Here is a 20,487-nt window from a genome sequence, read left to right on the forward strand (position 1 = left end):
GACAAGGGCCGCTACTTCACGGTGGGTTTTCCGTATAGAAGATATGGTGATATGCGAGGAGAAACTTTTCCAAGACCACACCCATGACTCGAGGCACGCGTTCTTGTCCGATGAACTTGACTGCATTGTGTCGAAGGTCAATATCGGCCATATTGATCCAAAGGTGGGAATCTGTGATGCCTGCCTCATTCATCTACATTTTCTCATTTTTTTTACACACCATATCGTAGCTCGATCCAGAAGCCAAGGCTCGAGTGGCGACTGATGGGGACCTATATTTCAACATGGCATAAATATCACACAAGGTAATTGCTACACCAATTCCCAACTCCCAACCTTGGCTATGCTTTGCACAATACAATGGTGTTGTTATGCAGACTAATTCTATACTGTTGTGCGCTCTCCTTTGAATGTTTTGATTTAAATTTGTTGTAAACCCAGTAGATGTTCAAAATTAACTACAAGGCTTCGAAGATTTCTTAAAATACATGTGAAACTATTTTGCTACCAAGCTCAGTGTGGTCGATCATAATCATGTTGAATTCTGAAATTTAGTGTACACCTACAACTTGTACCCGTAAATTCAAATATAAGAGCTAAGCCTTTTTTAAATCAAATATTTGAGTTTGTAGATAATAACAAGAATTCGGGAAACATTTCTGATGGTGATTCTGATTCGAAGGCTGATTCTCCATCGACAAAAGCAACACTTCTCAATCTTTATTCGGGTTGTGGTGGAATGTCCACCTGCTTGTGCCTGGGTGCAGCAATAGTTGGTCTTCAACTCCAAACGGTATATTGTGTCGTCAATATACTATTTGGAGTTGAAGACTAGCTATTACTGCACCCAGGCACAAGCCGGTGGATATTCCACCACAACCTGAATAAATGTCGAGAAGTGTCGCTTTTGTGGGTGGAGAGTCAGCCTCCAAATCAATATCACCATCAGATGTGATCCTAGAATTCTTGTTATTATCTACAAGCAAGTCAAATTTTGATCGCCAAAAAGGCTTATGTCTTATATTTAAATTTATGGTTAGAAGTTGTAGTTGGACACTAAATTTCAGGCTTCAACATGATTATGATCAATTGAACTTGGTGGCAAATTAGTTTCACATGTGTATTTTAAGAAATCTTCAAATCTGATTAATTTTGAAAATCTAATGGATTTATAACAAATTTAACTCCAAATATTCAAAGCAGAGGGCATGTCAGTATAGAATTAGTTTGCGTAACAGTACCATTATATTGTGCAAAGAATAAAAAGGTTGGAAGTTAAGAATTGGTGCAGCAATTACTTTGTGTGTTATTTGTAGAAGTGGAGTAGGGACGCTATATGTCATGTCCAAATACAGGTCCCCGTCACCTGGTAGTCGAGGCTTGGCTTCTGGATCGAGCTACAACAAGGTCCGTAAAAGATGAGAAAATATAGATAAGTGAGGCAGGCATCACAGATTCACAGATTTGGATCAACCTGGACAATGTTAACCTTCAACACAATGCAGTGAAGTTCATTGTCATTCCTTTCGTCGGACAAGAACACACACATCGGGTCATGGGTGTGGTCTTGGAGGAGTTGTTCCTTCGATATTACCGTATCTTCTGGACAGAAAACCACCGGCAGGTGATGTAACGACGGTCGTCCGTGCCCTCGAAGAACTCGACTATTCTGTGAACACAATTATGCACAAGGAGCATCCATTCAAAGGTGAGCTAGCGGTGTTATGTTTCACCGAGACGTGGATGTCGTCCCCTATGGAGTAGATTATGCCGTCGACCATGGTAGTGGCATAGTTGGACCTCACTTAGACGTCCTGGTTGACAACGGTCCTGCTCAAACACATCCAGCACCGACGCCACAGATAGCCAAGACCGAGATGGCCCTTGGTGGATTTACCAAAAGATAGGACAAATAGATTGACGATGCGTTACCTGCTTTGGGCATGGTGGCGACGGTATTGGCTGGGCCACTTGCTGTGAACCTCATCGGCGAGGAATGGCCCACCGACGAACACAGAATCACTCACCTTTTGTGTAGGATCCTCGACGCAGGTCATCCTGCTTCATCATTGATCTCTTGGCCTTCTTCATCTTGCTAGACACCGACAAATTGTCACGTGGACACTTGTTAATGACGTTCGCCTCCTGCTTCCGATACTTGACGGCGGGCGTGCACCTACATGTCGAAGCCTGCATCGGCTGCACTGCCATTGCTAGCTGGCTATCACGGGTTTGGTCGCGATGGATAGAGGGATGGGTAAGAGTGTGTAGATGAGAGGTAAGGATTTGTAGTGCAGGCTGGGGGTTTTCTAGGATATTGTGGGAGAGGAAAGGAATGGAGAGGAGACTGTTTAAATGTTGAAGATTTTCTGAAAAAATTGTTGCGATTGCACCGATCATATCAGAGGCCAACATTCGGGGCATGCATCTGGTTCAAACCTCATCCACCAATTGTTTCCTGCCATTTTGATTGATGAGATCGTAATTTTAGTTTCTTTCCTTCCTTTCATGCCCAGGCCAACATATACTCCATTATTCGAGCGACTATGTATTTACATAGAGTAAATCTATACAACATTTTCTATTGTTTTTCATGCACACGGTGTTAAAATGGTGTGTGTTCACATATATCCATGCATATTATGCTCAAGAATCCTTCCATTATAGTATTGTACTACCGTTAATCACAACCCTAATGATGGCCAATTGTTGTGGATACGGGCCGGCAGCTCACTGCAGCCACGACACTAGCCCTTCCCAAATGGGGTTTAGACGGTTTCTCGGGCCTTTCACGGCAACTTCCTCCTCTTCATACTCTTTTTAAGAAAACTTCCACCTCTTCACACTTGCGATGGTTGTTCTTGCCTATAAAAGACCCTCCTCCCCTCACCTCACCTTTCACTCATCTTCTGCACACTAGCTGCAAACTACTTGCTTTTTGCACCCTAAAAAAAACACCACGGGAGTAGGCTATGTGGGCAGAGTCAAATGGGGTGTTGGCTTGTTATCCATGGTGCCGAGGGAAGAACTAGAGAACCCATAATTCGCTAATAAGATTAATTATGTTTTTGTATTTTATTATTATTTTAAGGATCCTTTTACACTACATAAATTATTCTGAAACGTTCATTTTTTGACCCAACGGCCCAGATAACACTATACTTACTAAAAATAACTTGTTATACTAAGCATTATCGACCATTGTTTCAAACCATGCACCGCTGCCTCTCACGCTCAATGTTGGCCACAACCCCAAAATTGATTCCGGTTTGACCTCTTATGGACGTGTCTGGAAGGATTCCAAGAGGCTGTCAAGGAAGCTTGAGTTTGTAACAATTGTATTGGCGACCCTTTTAAGCGGTTGGATGCCCTGTTCCACATCATAGTGGAATACCTGCTGGGGGGGGGGGGGGGGGCAAGGATTCAAATTGCCGTCGAAAATGCCATCATTTTCAAGCTCGAGGATGCACAAGAGATAAGAACTCTCATGGTGCTGGAGTTATGGTTGTGGCGCACATTAAAATTGTCTGTGCTAGGGCTTGCTTCTTCGGAACGCATGATCGCGCGACAAAGAAGGTGATGCACTAATGCTAACACGAAACACTTCCCGGCAGTGTAATGGACGAAGAGTGAAAAACTTCACCCTGCTGTTAAAGTGAGTGGCACGGTCATTTCGGACCAGGAGGGCAAGATGGAGGCTTTTTCGTAGGCTTTTGAGGGGCTGCTGGGAGCACTAGAGATCTAAATGCTATTTGGATGAACGATGTTGATCTCAAGACTTGGATGCATCTTTTACGGAAACTAAAGTCTGGGTTCATGGGCATCTTTTATCAAACACAAAGGCCTAGAGTATCATCAAACAGGATAACAATAGTAGAACATAAAAGCGCGCGTTGCCAGGCCCGTTCATCTATACCAATATAAAAAGACCCAAATGGGCAGATCCAAACCATCTCGACCGTCAAATCATGTTATCTAGCGGTTCAGATCGCTCCAATGTTGAGCGCCAAACACGTTTAATGCTCTAATTACCCACCACTGTCATTGGTTATAAACACGTTTTGACTCAACACTATCCCTTGAAATCTGTCATGTAATTAATATCCGACCATTCCCGCGAATATCTTACCAAATACCAACATGCAACAGGTATATCTTACCTAATATAACGTGCAACTAACATCCTACCTAATATAAACATGCATTGCACGTACATTATTACTAGTTTGAGAAAGAGCAATAAGTATTTGGAAAATTTGGACAATTAAATATCTGGAAATTAAACAGTTCAAGTTACATTGTGGAAGGTGAATGCATACATGCCTACATCCGTGGCATTTTTTTTGGAAGGTTACAAAATGTTAATAGTGCGGTCACTGCTAAGTGAACATTGGTGATTACGGCACCATGAAAGAAAAACATTGTAGACCAATTTAATAATTTTGCTCCATTCTCAAAGGGACATGGTATCACTAAAATCAAAGCAAAATTAGGTGAGGAAGTGAGCAAAGTGGAAAACTGCATGTAGATTGTTTGTGCATCTTTGTTTGGGCTGGGTGCACACCAGAGCCAGGAGAAACCGAAACGAAATAGGAAAACACCCATTCCTAAGCCTTGTTCACGTTTGTTTTAAGATCCTAGGCCATGTTCATGGGAAGGCTGAACCTGCTAGTGGCCGAGGAACCCACTACGGCCCGGTTCGCGTTAAGGCGCTTGTTTGCAGATCCAACGGCTGGTGGCCTTAAATCGCTGTGAGAGGTCCTAGGTAGCTCAATTTTATTGTTCTTTATTAATAGCAACCATTTTAAAGCTCTATGTGGGAGCTGGCCAAGGTTTCGGCGCACTTAACAAAACCCTAATCACGCTAATCCCCAAAAAACCGGATGCAATAGAGGTGGGAGACTTCAGGCCAATTAGAGGAGAGGGAGGCGAGATTGCGGTTATGTTTGAGGTGAGAAGCAAGGGACGGGGATATAGGGTTGTTTGACTATTTTTGATTACGTTTGTGAGGAATATTTACCTTTACCGACGGGGGCGTGTGTGGGAGGATCGGACAAAAAACCGGCGTAGACGTGGGTGAGAGGATTGGATGAAGGCTAGGCAGGATACAGTCAGCATGGCAGGAAAGGAAAGCTTTGCTTCATTTTAGATATTACAAGGCAATTGTCCGTGCGTTGCAACGAGGCATAATATTCTAGTTAACTAATATGATTGTATACCAAAAAAGTACACTTAAGACATAAAAGTAACATAGGAGATCCTGTAGTAAATAAGCAATCAAAACCTGCAGCCCACAAGAAATGATCTTCCCGATTTGAAAAAAAATGCAGAATGTAACTTTAATTTCTTTTGCGGGGGAGGATGTAACTTTAATTAATCTACCATGTCATATGAATTCTCATAACCAAAAAGAAAAAAGTAACTGCGGCGCCCTACGTAGCACTATAATTTTCAGAAATATTTATATAGCGTGTGAGATAGAATAATTGTGTTCTACTTTAAAAAGGCCAGATTATAAGGAACCTTTGTACTAACGAAGCCGAAGATTTTAAAGTTTTCACTCGGAAGTATCATAACCTTTGATCTTGAAAAAAGCGATTATGAGCAGTTTCTAACTGGAAGGAAATAATGTGTAGTACCTTCCAACAACCTTGCATTGTATTGCCTCGCCAATATGAGCTAAATAGGATACGCAGAATTGATGGTCAAGAGGAGGTGTGTTTTCAGCATCAAAGACATGTATAATTGACTGGTAAAAGTTAATAGTTAAAATAAATTAAACGGGCAATGTGCAGCAAATCAAACAACACATTAAAGATGTCTGGATTTACCGGTAGTGAAGGCTGATGGCCAAGAATGCCTGCCTGCCTGCATGACAAGAGCGTGTTTACCAAACTTAGGAAACGAAGAAACAAAATCCAACGAAAAGAGGTGGAGAAACTTGTCACGAGTTCCATCGCTTTGGGTGTGGCGACGCGGGCCGGCCGTGCTCGAAGGTACGACGGAGGCGATCGAATCCTGGGGTGATCCACGGGTTATGCACGTCATGGTTGAATATTAAGATGACAATGGATCCATAGGTGGTCGTAGCAGCGTACTCGCGATGAGGCCGGTGTCCAGTCGCCATGAGGCCGGTGTCGACAAGACGCCAAGGCCATGTCCAGACGTGAGCCAGCCGTCGACGTGCAGGCGCGACGTCACACGCGGCGCTGTGCGAGGTGGCGCTGGGGTTGTATTGGCGCGGCGACGTCCTGGAGATCCAACTCCCCCTTTGGAGGCGGCACGGGCACAGTTAAGATCCTGCGGGAGGCGGCCCTGATTCGTTCCTTTCTCTCCGGAGTATTGGATTGCATTCCGAATTGTTGGGCGTGACGTGCGCCTGTTTTCCTCATCCTGCGATCTTATCTTAGGTGGGGAAAAAACCGGGCAGAGGAGTGTGTTTTTGAGAAAATCGGATATTTGCCACTTTGGCTATTTGGCTTTGCAAAAATGCCACCTTCGAGACGGGCTTTGCAAAATTGCCACCCGGACCGTGGGCAAACATTCCTCATGAGGGCAGACGAAGGGAAGGCAGGACGCGGTCAACATGGCAGGAAAAGAACCCTAAGTTCTTTTTTTTAATAATTTTTTTAATAATTTTAACTGACGATGAATTTGAACGCATTACAATCGAAGTCGTTCACATACACTTACCCCTATGAAAACAAGGACGCACACCCTGTCCCACCTCCGAGCCGAGAGACCGAGCCGGCATAGCAACACCGATTGTTGCACTTCCCAAGGGGCAATGAGACGGTACATAATAATGACAACATGCCCTTCATCTAAATAACTTGATAATTTTGTGACATATTTTGCTTTTAGGAGGCAACATGCCTTCCATGGCTGTGAGACAACAGCCTGGCCAGACCAATGCAAGGAAGAGATCACACAAGACAATATATGTCAACTTTTTAGATCAATAATAATCAAGCAACAACATCAAATAAAGCATCCATCATATTCGATTGGATTTGGATCACACAGCAGGAATAATCATACAAGCATATACATATATTGGATTGGATTGGGATCAACACTTTAAGATTATCTGTCAACTTGAGCATCCCAAAGGAATGCAGAAATCCACTCGAAAGGGATCATATCAGTAGTAGTCAGAAGCCGGCTGGGCTGGCTAACTCTGCAGCAAAGGCCAACAAACCACGAGTTACAGTCTTGTCAGGAGCACAACAAACAAATTCTTTTGACTTGCAGCACAATTCCATATTCCACAACAGAAAACTATCATGCCTCCAATGAAGGTTCTGTAGGTTCTTCAGCGTCACCTTCAGCAGCATTGGGATCATTAACAATTGTGACACCCTCAAGATCCAAAGGGCTGCCAGTCATCGGATGAATAGGGCTTCTGTCACGTGGCCCACCCTTCCGGCCCATAGCTAGCAATGGAGGTGGAGGCAGAACACCAGCGCGGAAGAGGATACGCTGAACGGGATCTGATGGCTGTGCCCCAACAGACAGCCAGTACCTACAACACAAGTATGGTTATATGGTGTCACTATAGTTGTATGGTGTCATGTGGTCTTGCAGGGCAGGTGGAAGAAACAGCATGGCATATTTGTAGCAACTACTCTTAGGCCTGCTATGGATGAAATCGAACACATCTCATGTACTTGCAACACATCCCAATGGAGGGAGGCAAAGCAAACGTAGAAGTGAACGGTGCTTGCCAGTTGGCACTACAATCAACTACTCCCTCCGTCCCATAATATAAGAACGTTTTTGGTACTACACTAGCATAGTGCAGCCGCAGATAGTTTGCTTGTCATTCTTCTGTTTTGCCTACCCACTCAATATCCCCAATGATACAATGTACCGCCACAAAGGATGAGAACGGCAAGGCCCGAATTGTTTAGGTTTCATAGAAAAGGCATAGTCTATTTAGCTTTAGCCTCTAAAATACCACCCAATCGTCTATCAAAGAATAAGTTTACTTGAATGAACAAACACTGTTGCTTCTAGAGTAGGTGCAGCAGAAGCTGCAACATTGGAAATTTCTCCAAAAGGGAGTATAACTGAGGAAGCAGAACTCACTTGACCCGGTCGAACTTGAGCCCCATCCTCTTGCCACCATCCTTCCCTGCAAACAGCAACAGAAAAAGGGGACACATTTCATCGTCAGCCATTCTTCAGTTACACCGCCTCCGAAAATGTGAATTTTATTTGCTAGTACATACTAGTACTAGTTAGACAATAGTCAGGCCAACCTGTGTGTACTACTTAAGCTTGGCACCCCTGCCGTGCTATTATAGATCCGCAACTGACAGAGGCGCAAAATCGCATCACCAATGCTTGGCAGGCGCGACCAGAGAAGCACGACTAAGAGGGGCCGATCCTTTCCGAATCAAGATGCGAACACCACGGGGGTACAAGAACAGATGGACTGGGGGTTCGGGGTGGGGGGCTGTCTCACCGGGGAGCGGGTTGTAGTAGCCGAGGACCTCGAGGTGCTTGCCGTCTCGCGGGGAGCGGCTATCGGCGGCCATGACACGGTAAAAGGGCCGGTTCCGGCAGCCGAACCGCGCGAGCCGGATCCGCACCACCATGGCTTTCTTCTTCTTGTTCCTCGCCGCCGGCCTTCGTTTCTCCGGGTGAGAGGGGTAGTGTGGGAAGAATGGTTTTGGGTTGGCGATTAGTGCGTGCCTTCTGGGCTGGGCTGGGCTGGGTTTATCCAAATGATATTTCTTAGTGGGCCTATATCAATGCCCTAAATTGGGGCCGATCCATGTACGCGAATTTGATCGCAGATCCTACTACCCAAGCTAAAAAAAAAGAGCAAATGATCCTAAAAAAACTAATAAAAAACCCTAAAAAAGTGATCCTAAAAAACTCAGGAGATTTAAATAATCCTCCAAAGCATGAGTGAATGTTATGCTAAAAGCAAGTAAAATTAAGCTTTATTTATCTTCCTTTTTCTAGAAACAAAACCTTCAGTTGATCAATTTACTGTAGGTTGGCAAGAAACAAAATGAATTTCACAAAGCGCAATAAAAGTCCCTGGAAAATCTTTGTCATGACTCTTATAAAATTTGAGTAGGTATCAGTGGCGGACCTTGACAAGAAAGTGTGTGGGCCGATCCATTGTACTCCCTCCGTTCGGAATTACTTGTCGCGGAAATGGATGTATCTAGACGTATTTTAGTTCTAGATACATTCATATCCGAGGCAAATAATTTCGAACGGAGGGGGTACCATATAGGGAATGAGCGCTTTCAGAGAGCTTGTCCGAAGCGTGAAGGTCGACCATGACGACAGACGACAGGCCAGAGTTCATGCAGTCAACGAACATCCTGTCCGAGTCTCTCCTCGCCTCTTCGCGATGTGTCGCCGGCTCGAGGAAGCCCAGCTTATCTCCTACAGCAAGCTGCAAGGCAGCAGAGCCAGTTCATACCTAATGATTTTTTTTCGTGAGATCAGCCTATCTCCAACAGCAAGCTGCAAGGCAGTAGGGCCAGTTCATACCTAATGATAAGAAAAATTTGTTTGGGGGGGGGGGGGGGTGTCATTCATATTCATGTACATCAGAAAAGGGTATTTATAACTAAAATAGCACCTCACATTAAGATCAGTCAACTGCTATTAAACTAACATATTAGGGGTTATTATGTAAAATTGATCCAAGCAAAGGCATGAAATCCACATCTCTCGCAGCCTCATACTTCAATCCATGTACTCAGTTGTTGGCTTGTCGTCGTTTTGCAGGCACCCACAATCCAGTCAGCAAATCGTAAGAGGGAGAAAATAAATAAATCAAATAACAGAGAAATTCCTCGGATTGATACAATGTTGTATTGATAGTGCAAAGCATCAACTTGGAATTTACCTTGTGTGTCTTGTCTCTCATGCCGGCTCTGCTGACTAAGATTTTACAATGAAAGAGCAGAAAATTGGTCTTAGTTGCGCACACAAAAACATTTATTGGGTGAAAGAACTTTGTATTGGTGCGGTAATCCACTTCTGAGCCCGGGCTCAGCTGCACCTGCCCTGATGAAAAAAATCAAAACAAATACTAGAAAAATTCCATTAAAAAATTACGTGGTAGATAATTTGATGCACGAGGTTCCCTCCAATTTCCCAACTATTTGGAAATCCGAGTAGCTCTCGGCAAAAAAAGACAAATTCGGGGTCTGCAAAAATGTTTAGTGTTCACGCACTATTTTGACCCGATTTGTTGTGTTTTGCTGAGAGCTGCTCACATGTCCAAATGATCTAAAAATTGGAGCGAACCTCACGCATCAAATTATTTACCACACAAAAATTGGAAATTTTCGAATTTTTTATTATTTGTTTTGATTTTTTTGACCGGGTACAGATGAGTCTGGGCACCGAAACGCCGCACTCGTATTGGTGAGTATGGTTACATCTAATAAACAATATCTTCTTAAGAACCAACATCATATTTCTACATAGAAAAGTCAAAAAGTAGAAGATGCTAAAAGTTGCAAACAACAACATCTTTCTTCATTCATTTTCTTCATTGGTTAACTTCCATTCTTTCTTATTTTCTTTATATTTCAAAATAGTCTAATTAATATACTTCAGAACTTAATTTATGTAAAATTTCAAAAAATTCACCGTGCATAAAAAAATGTTAATACATTGTGAAAATTTGATCATGCAATTTAGGAAATGTTTGTACTGATTTGAAGAATTTTTGTTGTTGTTTGATTTATTTGTTTTCTTCCTCTTACGGTTCGTGTGTCTTAAAAAATGTTTGTGATATTTTTAAATATGTTTATAAACTTAAAATAAAAGCTCATATAAATTTAATAAACAAGTGCATAATGCCATTAAAAAACCAAGCTCGTGAATGATATAAAAAAATGTGCACGCGTCTCAAAACATTGTTCATGAAATTTTTACAAATGTTTATTTAATGAAAAAATGTTCACTTAAGTATAAAAGATGTTTAACACCATTAGAAAAGTGTACATGACATTTAAAAGGATTTCACATTCATAAAAAAATTTGGTGTCATTTTGAGAAAAAATATTCAAATAATGTGAACAATGTTTGGGGTAATATATATATAATGTTTCGTACCATTCACAAAAATGTTGAACGTGTATTTGAGAATATTCAACATTTTATGTAAAGAAGCATTTAAACATATATTTCAAAATAATATTCATCATGTATTTGAAAAATGTTCAACGCATAACAAAAAATGTTACACATGTATACACAAAATGTACAACGTGTATTGAGAAAAGTTGACATTTATTTGAAAGTAAGGTAAAAGAAAATTTTGGTAAAATAAAAAAAGGATTAAGGAACATAGGAAAAATATTAAAAAAAATACCGCATTGAAGTTCTTAAAACTGGTCCAAACCTCTCTAAAGAATTTTCCCGAATTCACTTTATGGGCCGGCCCTGCACTGTAGATCATGTAGCGGTTTAGGAAGATTCCTATAGTCTGGTTCGTACCGACCTTAGAACCTTCCTTATTGTTGTTTCTATGTGTTTTTTATCGGTGTTTCATTTGGTTTTTTTCTTCACTATCTTTTTCAACAATGTCTACTCTTCAATAGTCAATACACACTGTATATTTTTAGTATGCATGCAAAACATTTTTTTACAAAGTTGAAAGTTTTTTAAATACATGTTTTAAACATTGCGAATATATGTTAAACATTTGTCAATACATGGTGAACATTTTTAACGGCGTTAAACATTTATTTAAATTATGCGAACATTGCTTTATCTTATATATACTTAAATGTGAGAGATTTTTTTTTTGTGTGTGTGGGGGGGTGGGGGGGGGGGGGGGGAACCGCCCCCAAGCCTTTTCACGTAGCTCCGCTATTGGTAGGTATCATATCCATGTACCTCTTATCAAGAGGGCAATTAAAGTTTCATTCATATTCATGTACATCAGAAAAGGGTATTTATAACTAAAATAGCACCTCACATTAAGATCAGTCAACTGCTATTAAACTAACATATTAGGGATTATTATGTAAAATTGATCCAAGCAAAGGCATGAAATCCACATCTCTCTCAGCCTCATACTTCAATCCATGTACTTAGTTGTTGGCTTGTCGTCGTTTTGCAGGCATCCACAATCCCGTCAGCAAATCGTAAGAGGGAGAAAATAAATAAATCAAACAATAGAAAAATTCGTCGGATTGATACAATGTTGTATTGATAGCGCAAAGCGTCAACTTGGAATTTACCTTGTGTGTCTTGTCTCCCATGCCGGCTCTGCTGACTAAGATTTTACAATGAAAGAGCAGAAAAATGGTCTTAGTTGCGCACACAAAAACATTTATTGGGTGAAAGAACTTTGTATTGGTGCGGTAATCCACTTCTGAGCCCGGGCTCAGCTGCACCTGCCCTGACGAAAAAAATTCAAAACAAATACTAGAAAAATTCCATTCAAAAAAAATGTGTGGTAGATAATTTGATGCACGAGGTTCCCTCCAATTTCCCAACTATTTGAAAATCTGAGTAGCTCTCGGCAAAAAAGACAAATTCATGGTCTGTAAAAATGTTTAGTGTTCACGCACTGTTTTGACATGATTTGTTGTTTTTGCTAAGAGCTGCTCACACGTCCAAATGATCTAAAATTGGAGCGAACCTTACGCATCAAATTATTTACCACACAAAAAATGATTTTTTTATTATTTGTTTTGATTTTTTTGACCAGGTGCAGATGAGCCTGGGCACCGAAACGCCGCACTCGCATTGGTGAGTATAGTTACATCTGATAAACAGTATCGTCTTAAGAACCAACATCACATTTCTTCGTAGAAAAGTGAAAAGGTAGAAGATGCTAAAAATTGCAAAAAACAACATCTTTCTTCATACATTTTTTTCGTTGGTTAACATCCATTCTTTCTTATTTTCTTTATATTTCTAAATAGTTTAATTAATATACTTCAGAACTTAATTTATGAAAAATTTCAAAAAATTAACTGTGCATAAAAAATGTTAATACATTGTGAAAATTTGATCATGCAATTTAGGAAATGTTTGTACTGATTTGAAGAATTTTTGTTGTTGTTTGATTTATTAGTTTTCTTCCTCTTACAGTTGTGTGTCTTAAAAAATGTTTGTGATATTTTTAAATATGTTTATAAACTTAAAATAAAAGCTCATATAAATAAAAAAAATGCATAATGCCATTAAAAAACCAAGCTCGTGAATGATATAAAAAAATGTACACGTGTCTCAAAACATTGTTCATGAAATTTTTACAAATGTTTATTTAATGAAAAAATGTTCACTTAAGTGTAAAAGATGTTTAACACCATTAGAAAAGTGTACATGACATTTAAAAAGTTTTCACATTCATAAAAAAAAATTGGTGCCATTTTTAGAAAAAATATTCAAATAATGTGAACAATGTTTGTGTAATATATATAAAATGTTTCGTACGATTCACAAAAATGTTGAACGTGTATTTGAGAATATTCAACATTTTATGTAAAGAAGCATTTAAACATATATTTCAAAGTAATATTCATCATGTATTTGAAAAATGTTCAACGCATAACAAAAAATGTTACACATGTATACACAAAATGTACAACGTGTATTGAGAAAAGTTGACATTTATTTGAAAGTAAGGTAAAAGAAAAATTTGGTAAAATAAAAAATGGATTAAGGAACATAGGAAAAATATAAAAAAAATACCGCATTGAAGTTCTTAAAACTGGTCCAAACCTGTCTAAATAATTTTCCCGAATTAACCTTATGGGCCGGCTCTGCACTGTAGATCATGTAGCGGTTTAGGAAGATTCCTATAGTCTAGTTCGTACCGACCTTAGGCTGTGTTTGGTTCAACTTCAGCTTTCAACTTTTGGGTCCAAAAGCTATAAGCTGAACCAAATGGGTAAATTTACAAAGCAGCTTTTCAGAATCTGCAGCTTCTATGTAGTGTAAATTTTGAAGCTGGGATACCCCAACTTTTCAGCTTCTCAGCTTCTAAACCAACCATTTTCTGTTGTCCCCTAAAACCTAGTAGTATTTACCCATCAATGCCACTGGTAAGTCATACCTCTTCATTGTGTTTCACAGCCGTTTCTGCTAAACAACCGTTTTAGCCAAACAGCTTCCAGCTTTTCCACAGCTAAAATTTCACAGCAGCTTTTTCACAGCTCACAGCTCACAGCAGCTTTTACAGAATCTGCAGCTCAACCAAACACAGCCTTAGAACCTTCCTTATTGTTGTTTCTATGTGTTTTTTATCGGTGTTTCATTTGGTTTTTTTCTTCACTATCTTTTTCAACATATGTCTACTCTTCAATAGTCAATACACACTGTATATTTTTAGTATACACGCGGAACATTTTTTTTACAAAGTTGAAAGTTTTTTAAATACATGTTTTAAACATTGTGAATATATGTTAAAACATTTTTCAATACATGGTGAACATTTTTAACGGCGTTAAAAATTTCTTCAAATTATGCGCACATTGCTTTATCTTATATATACTTAAATGTGAGAGCATTGTTTTTAAATATGTGAAGATTTATTAAAAATGTCATGTATATTATTTTTGGATGATATGAAATATTGTTTTGGGAACCACGCAAAGTTTTACACTTCATGAATATTTTCAAAATGTGCGATGAGCATTATTAATTTTTTTTGAGAACCACGGAGTAAAGAGCCTACTCCCTGGTGGGGTTACAATCTGAGTACATCAGCTGGGTAAGATTATCCGGGACCCTTTCTAACAGAACTTGGTTGCCTGTAGACCTGGCCATTGCAGCTAGCTCATGCGCCAGGTGGTTTTTGTTCCGGCTGATGACCTTTACGACGGAGCTCTCAAATAGGTTCGGGTTGTGTCGGATGTCGGCCACAAGAGGAAAACATGCCGATTGGTTTCCACATCCCTTCTCCAAGAGTTGTCCCACTGACGAACTATCAGTTTCCACGATCAGTTTTCCGTTGAAAACTTTAGCCAGCTCTCTAACACCCCCAAGTACAGCAGCAACTTCTGCTTCCACTGGAGAGTTACATTTGCCCAATTCTAAGCAAGCCGAGAGGCGGACTCGTCCTTGCGCGTCTCTTGCTACCGCCCCTCCCCAACTGTCGCCTGATGCTTGGATAAAGGAGGCATCCGTGTTTAACTTCACCCATCCCTCCTCCGGTGTCATCCACCTTGCTGTAGTGGCAACTGAAAGAGTGCCTGGACCTGACTGACGTAGGCTGTAGCTGCTCATCCGGTCCTGTTTCTCCGGAATCTGGGCATTGGCAAATTCCTCCTCGTACCTTGTCAGGAGTATTGTCGATCCCTGAACGGTGCCCTTACCATCCCCATGTATGGCGTCATTTCTTAGATTCCAGCATTGCTAGAATAGCATCAGAATACGTCGCCTGGTTATCTCATCCTGCGAGTTCAGAAGTATTTGCAGCCAGTCTGTTCCTGTGTACCTGAACTTGTCTTCCTTTGGCAGGTTCCAAATAGGCCTCATAGTAAATCTCAGGGCTTTACTCCTGGTACACACATTGACCGCATGGAACTCATTTTCGTCCTCCTTCCCACACAAGCTGCATATACTATCTGTGGTGATCGTTCTCCTGCATGTGTTTAGCTTCGTGGCCAAGGAATTGGTCGCCGTTCGCCAACCGAAGATTTTTATTTTCTCAGGTACCTTAGCTTTCCAGATCATGTCCCACAGGTTTCGAACTCCTGCCTCACTGTTAGAGGCCGAAGCCCCTGAGGTGGAATTGCGTTTAATCATATCAGCCAGTTTGTAAGCACTCTTCACCGTGAATTGTCCAGATTTCTCATAATGCCATGCAATGCTATCTGCAGTTTCAGCACTTGGTAACCTTAGTTTGCAGATTTCCTCCGCATCAAACTGGTAAAAAATCTGCTTAATCAGATCTACATTCCATTGCCTTTCGGTTGGGAGTAACAATTGATTGACCCATCGGATTCTTGTCCTCCGAATAAAACTAGCTGTCTTTCGGCCCTCGCTATGAGGGAGCCAATGATCCTTTTGGATTTGAATGCTCTTGCCATTCCCTACTCTCCAAATCACTCCCTCCTTCAGCAATTCGAGGCCAAATTCAATCCCCCTCCATGAGGGTGAAGCGTCCGAACTGAAGACCGTATCCAGGAGGTTACCTCGTGGGTAATATTTTGATTTCAGGACGCGAGCGCACATGCTATATGGGTTTTGTACCAGCCTCCAGGCTTGGCGGGCTAGGAGAGCTTGGTTAAATAGGTGCATGTCACAAAATCCTATGCCCCCATTCTTCTTGTGTCTCGTCATATTCTCCCAAGACATCCAGTGCACCTTCCGGTGGTTCTCCTTATCACCCCACCAGAAGTCCCTAATCATCTTTTGATATCTCTCGCAAAACCCCATGCTCATTTTGAACACGCCCATGATGTAAGCCGGGAGTGCTTGCACCACTGACTTGACGTTAACCTCCTTGGCTGCCTGAGACACGAACCTTTCATTCCAGTCGCAACACCTCTTACCGAGTTTGTCCATGATCGGTTGAAAGTGCTCATCCTTCATTCTACCCTCCGGCGTGGGGAGGCCCAAGTATTTGCTCTCAAAAACAGAGATAGTTACTCCAAGGATCTCCTTGATCTCTTCCCTGACTTGCACCGGACAAGCCTCGCTGAAAAGGTGCGAGCATTTACTTTGGCTTAAGAGCTGTCCGGAACTCCGTTGGAATATGTTCAGGATCTCCTTCACCTTTCTAGCTTCTTCCACATTAGCTTTGAAGAAGAGGAGGCTATCATCCGTGAAAAGAGGGTTTGATATTCCTGGACTATTACGAGCAATTTTGAGTGGAGTCGGTGAACCCTTTGCCACTTCTCTCCTTAGCAGCCCCGCCAGTCCTTCCGCCACGAATAAAAACAAGTATGGGCTAAGCGGGTCTCCCTGTCTTAGTCCCCGGGACGGATGAAAGGGATCCAACAGCTCCCCATTACACCTTACTGTGAACCTCACTGACCTAACACAAGCCATCACCCACTCAATCCATTTGTCAGCAAAACCTATCCTTCTTAGGGCCCCCTTGAGGAAATCCCAGTCCACCCGGTCATAAGCCTTGGCCAAGTCCAGTTTGTAGGCGCAGTAGGAGTCCCTCGGGTTTTTGCTATGTTGAATTTTGTGGAAACACTCAAACGCTATGAGGGCGTTGTCCGTGATCAGCCTACCGGGAACGAAAGCACTCTGAGTTTCAGACACTAGATCATCCAGGAGGGGTCTCAATCTGTTAACTAAAACCTTCGAGATTACCTTGTAAATCACATTGCATAAGCTGATGGGTCGGTAGTCCTTAATAGTCTTTGGGTCTTTCCCTTTCAGAATGAGTACTATAACCGTGTCATTCACTCCCTCTGGCATGGCACCATCCTCGAAGAATTTGATCACCGCTTTCGTGACATCCTCCTTCACCACATCCCAGTTCCATTGAAAGAAACGGGCTGGGAATCCGTCGGGACTTGGTGCCTTAAGCGGGCCGATTTGAAATAGGGCATCCCCCACTTCCTCTGGAGTAACAGTCTTGGTCAGGGTTGCATTCATGTCTTCATCAACTAGCGTCAGGTAGCTGTCGAGTAGAGTTTGTGGGTCAACTGTATCATCTCTGGTATATAGGTCCTTGAAAAACTGATTAATTTCGGCCTGTATTTCCTCCATTTCTCTATCCAAGAACCATCCGTACCTTGTAGCTTATGGATTTTATTTTTTTTCCTCCTCCAGGTAGCCTTGCGGTGGAAGAATTCGGTGTTCTTGTCCCCTTCTCTCAGCCAGGCAATTCTAGACCGTTGCTTCCACATGATTTCCTCTCTGAGTAGTAGTTCATCCAGCTCTCCGGTTGTGATCTTGATCTTACATTCAATTTTAGGTGTAACAGTTTGGTTCCACAGCCACTTTAGTCTGCCTCTACACGAACTGATCTTGTTCTGTAGTGAGCAAAAATCTTTCAGTGCCCACGAGCTCAAGGTATTCTACATGTCTCTCAGCTTTGCTACGACATCTTCCATCGATCTGCCTTGTCCTCCCCTCTCCCATGCATTACGGATTGTGTCAGGGAGTGACTCCACTCTTTCCCACATTGCTTCATATCTAAAACTTCTTTTTACCGGCCACTCCTTCCTTTTTCCAAGTCGTAGTAAAACAGGGACATGGTCTGATCTTGCAGAGATGATGTGCTCCACTGTTGCATTCCTGAAGGCCGTGCTCCATTCTGGTGTGGCCACTGCCCTGTCTAGGCGGGCTTTCACATTACCGGACCCGCTCTGTTTGTTGTCGTACGTCCATGCCATACCTTTGTAGCCAATATCATGAAGATTACAATCCGATAGAACCCTTCTGAAGTTTGCCATGTTAGTTTCAGATCTCTTTGCCTTAGAGAAGTGTTCACTCTGCCACATAGTCTCATTAAAGTCCCCGATCACAAGCCACAGTTCAGAGGCATTTGGTCTCAATCTTCTCAGTACATTCCGCATGTGGATTCTCTCATGAGCTTTCGGCTCTCCATAGACAAAAGTTCCCCTCCATCGGGGGCTGTTAGGAGACACACGGATCAACACATCAATATACCTCGGGCCAACGGCAAGTTCTTTTATTTCTACATTTTCATCATAGAAGAGGGCAATACCAGCACTCTTTCCAGTACCGGCATGCTTGATATAGTGCTTGAGGCCTAGCCTCCATCTTAATTTATTGACGTAGTCATCCTTTTGCCGTGTTTCAGAGAGGAAGACTAGTTTGGGTTTGAGCGAATGCACTAGCCCAACTAGCTCACGAACTGTCCGGGGTTGGCCAATCCCCCGGCAGTTCCAGCTCAGGACTGTCATGGCTCCTGGTGTGCGCCATCTTTAGCACCCACCAGGTCGCCGGGAGCCCCAGTTCCGACTGCTTCCTTGTCTTCCTCCTTGCCCTTGCTGCTTGCTTCAGCGTCTGCCTCTGTCCCTTTCTTCTTTTTGTTCTGATCCACCTCATTGTCCTTAGTCGCCCCCTTGATCTTGCTGAAATTCTCTTCATTTTGTTCCCCTCTCTTACCCAGCATCGAGGCAGAAGGAAACACATACTTCCTGCGGCCCTTCACCCCAGCTGGGATCATCTCCTGCCCTGCCTTATCAGTAGCAGTCGCATCTCTCTTCTCTTCACCTTCTAGCCCATGCAGCCCCGTCACCACGTGGAGACCAGCATCACCAGCACCCTTAATGAAGTACTAAGGTAATGGGCCAAAGCCTGGAGGGAAGAGTGGTTCACTGCCATTGTCATCCTTAGCTTTTGCTGCGGTGAACTGTCCAGAGTTCACCATCGTCTTCCCAGGTCCTGTTTTCACTGCTGTCTCTTCCACCTCCTTCCCATCCACCTGCATCTGCTTGTTTGGTGCCGCTAATTCAGCTGGGACGGTCTCCTGGATTGGCTTCTCTGCTGTGTTCCCCTTCCTACCCTGCTGATCGTTGTCTCCTTCCTCAGTAACCTTCAGAGCACTCACCGCCGCTATTGCCTCTTGCACCATTGGGTTTGCCATGATTTCTTCAGGGACCGCCATGAGCCTTGCTTTGGCCTGCTTTGGGTAGACATGCACCTCCTTGCCGAACACCTCCTGCCCAAATTGGAGGAACCTGCGAGTTCTGCTGACATTTGGATCCACATATCCCCTTCTACTAGAGCTATGCTTAGCAGGGGAGGCACGCATTGCTGCTGTAAACCTCATCTTTTAGAGGTCAACAGGCAGCTTACAGTTGTGTTGTCCATGCCCTATGAGACCACAGTACCCACAGAATCGAGGCACTCTCTCATACTTAACCTCTAAGCAATAGAAATCGTTCTCTGACTTCTCATGGAAAGTTACATCACTACAGAGAGGCACATCTACATCGTGCTTGATACGGATTCTAATGTAGTCCCCCCAAATTTTACCTTCCTTGTCACAGTCCACAGCCAGGACCTCTCCTAGCTCTGCACCCACCTTCCATGCAACTCTTTCTGACATCATGATGGGAGGAGTGTCGTGAACACGTACCCATATTGGCATGTGAGCGACTTCAACATCAGCCGGTCTCTGGCTACCATCCACTGCCACCATCAGGAAAGCATCTCCCTTGTGAGTCCAGGGGCCGTTGTTGAGGATGTGCCGGCGATCTCCTTCCCGCTCAAACTCCATCAGGTAGCGGTTGTTCTTGAGTGGGGAGTAGGTTAGCCGTCCCCTCAAGCCCCACTTGCTCTTCATCTCTCGGAACAAACCTTCAGTGCCGAAGGCTTGTGGCGACAAGAAGAGGCCCACTGCGATCCAGCGGGTGCGCATTGCCGCCTTCTCCGCAGACAGGTCTAGTTCCACAGCCTCCTTGATCTGCCCGCAGATGATGGCAGGAAGCTTGGGATCAGCAGCATCCCCGACGGCCCCCACTCTGGGCGTCGGGATCATGGCCTCCTCTGGGACAGACAGGGCGTCGATCGCACCCCCATGGCCATGGGATGAGCCACCGTGCA

General features: G+C 42.9%; 2 protein-coding genes across 5 annotated transcripts; both read right to left on the bottom strand.

Annotated features, from left to right (window-relative positions):
- Window positions 1–6,941: 6,941 nt before the first annotated feature.
- Window positions 6,942–11,726, bottom strand: LOC125526990 (small ribosomal subunit protein bS16m/bS16c). 4 transcript variants are annotated; one of them, XM_048691580.2, is made up of 4 exons: window positions 8,471–9,051; window positions 8,092–8,137; window positions 7,326–7,525; window positions 6,942–7,180 (listed from the first exon to the last, which is right to left on the bottom strand). In XM_048691580.2, the coding sequence occupies exons 1-4, from the start codon at window positions 8,601–8,603 to the stop codon at window positions 7,155–7,157; spliced, it is 405 nt and encodes a 134-aa protein (XP_048547537.1). In that variant the 5' UTR covers window positions 8,604–9,051; the 3' UTR covers window positions 6,942–7,154. The 4 variants fall into 4 exon arrangements, with proteins under 4 accessions (XP_048547537.1, XP_048547532.1, XP_087385799.1 ...); XM_048691575.2 differs by having other exon boundaries at window positions 7,291–7,525; window positions 8,471–9,049; XM_087529673.1 differs by lacking the exon at window positions 8,471–9,051 and adding an exon at window positions 9,110–11,726 and having other exon boundaries at window positions 6,942–7,525.
- Window positions 11,727–17,987: 6,261 nt separating this feature from the next.
- LOC147992377 (uncharacterized) lies at window positions 17,988–18,839 on the bottom strand. Its single transcript, XM_087539016.1, has one exon. It carries the CDS (start codon window positions 18,837–18,839, stop codon window positions 17,988–17,990), a length of 852 nt encoding a protein of 283 aa, XP_087395142.1.
- Window positions 18,840–20,487: the final 1,648 nt, after the last annotated feature.

The sequence above is a fragment of the Triticum urartu genome, chromosome 1A (assembly GCF_056163025.1).
Source record: "Triticum urartu cultivar PI428250 chromosome 1A, HENAU_Tu73, whole genome shotgun sequence".
Lineage (NCBI taxonomy): Eukaryota > Viridiplantae > Streptophyta > Magnoliopsida > Poales > Poaceae > Triticum > Triticum urartu.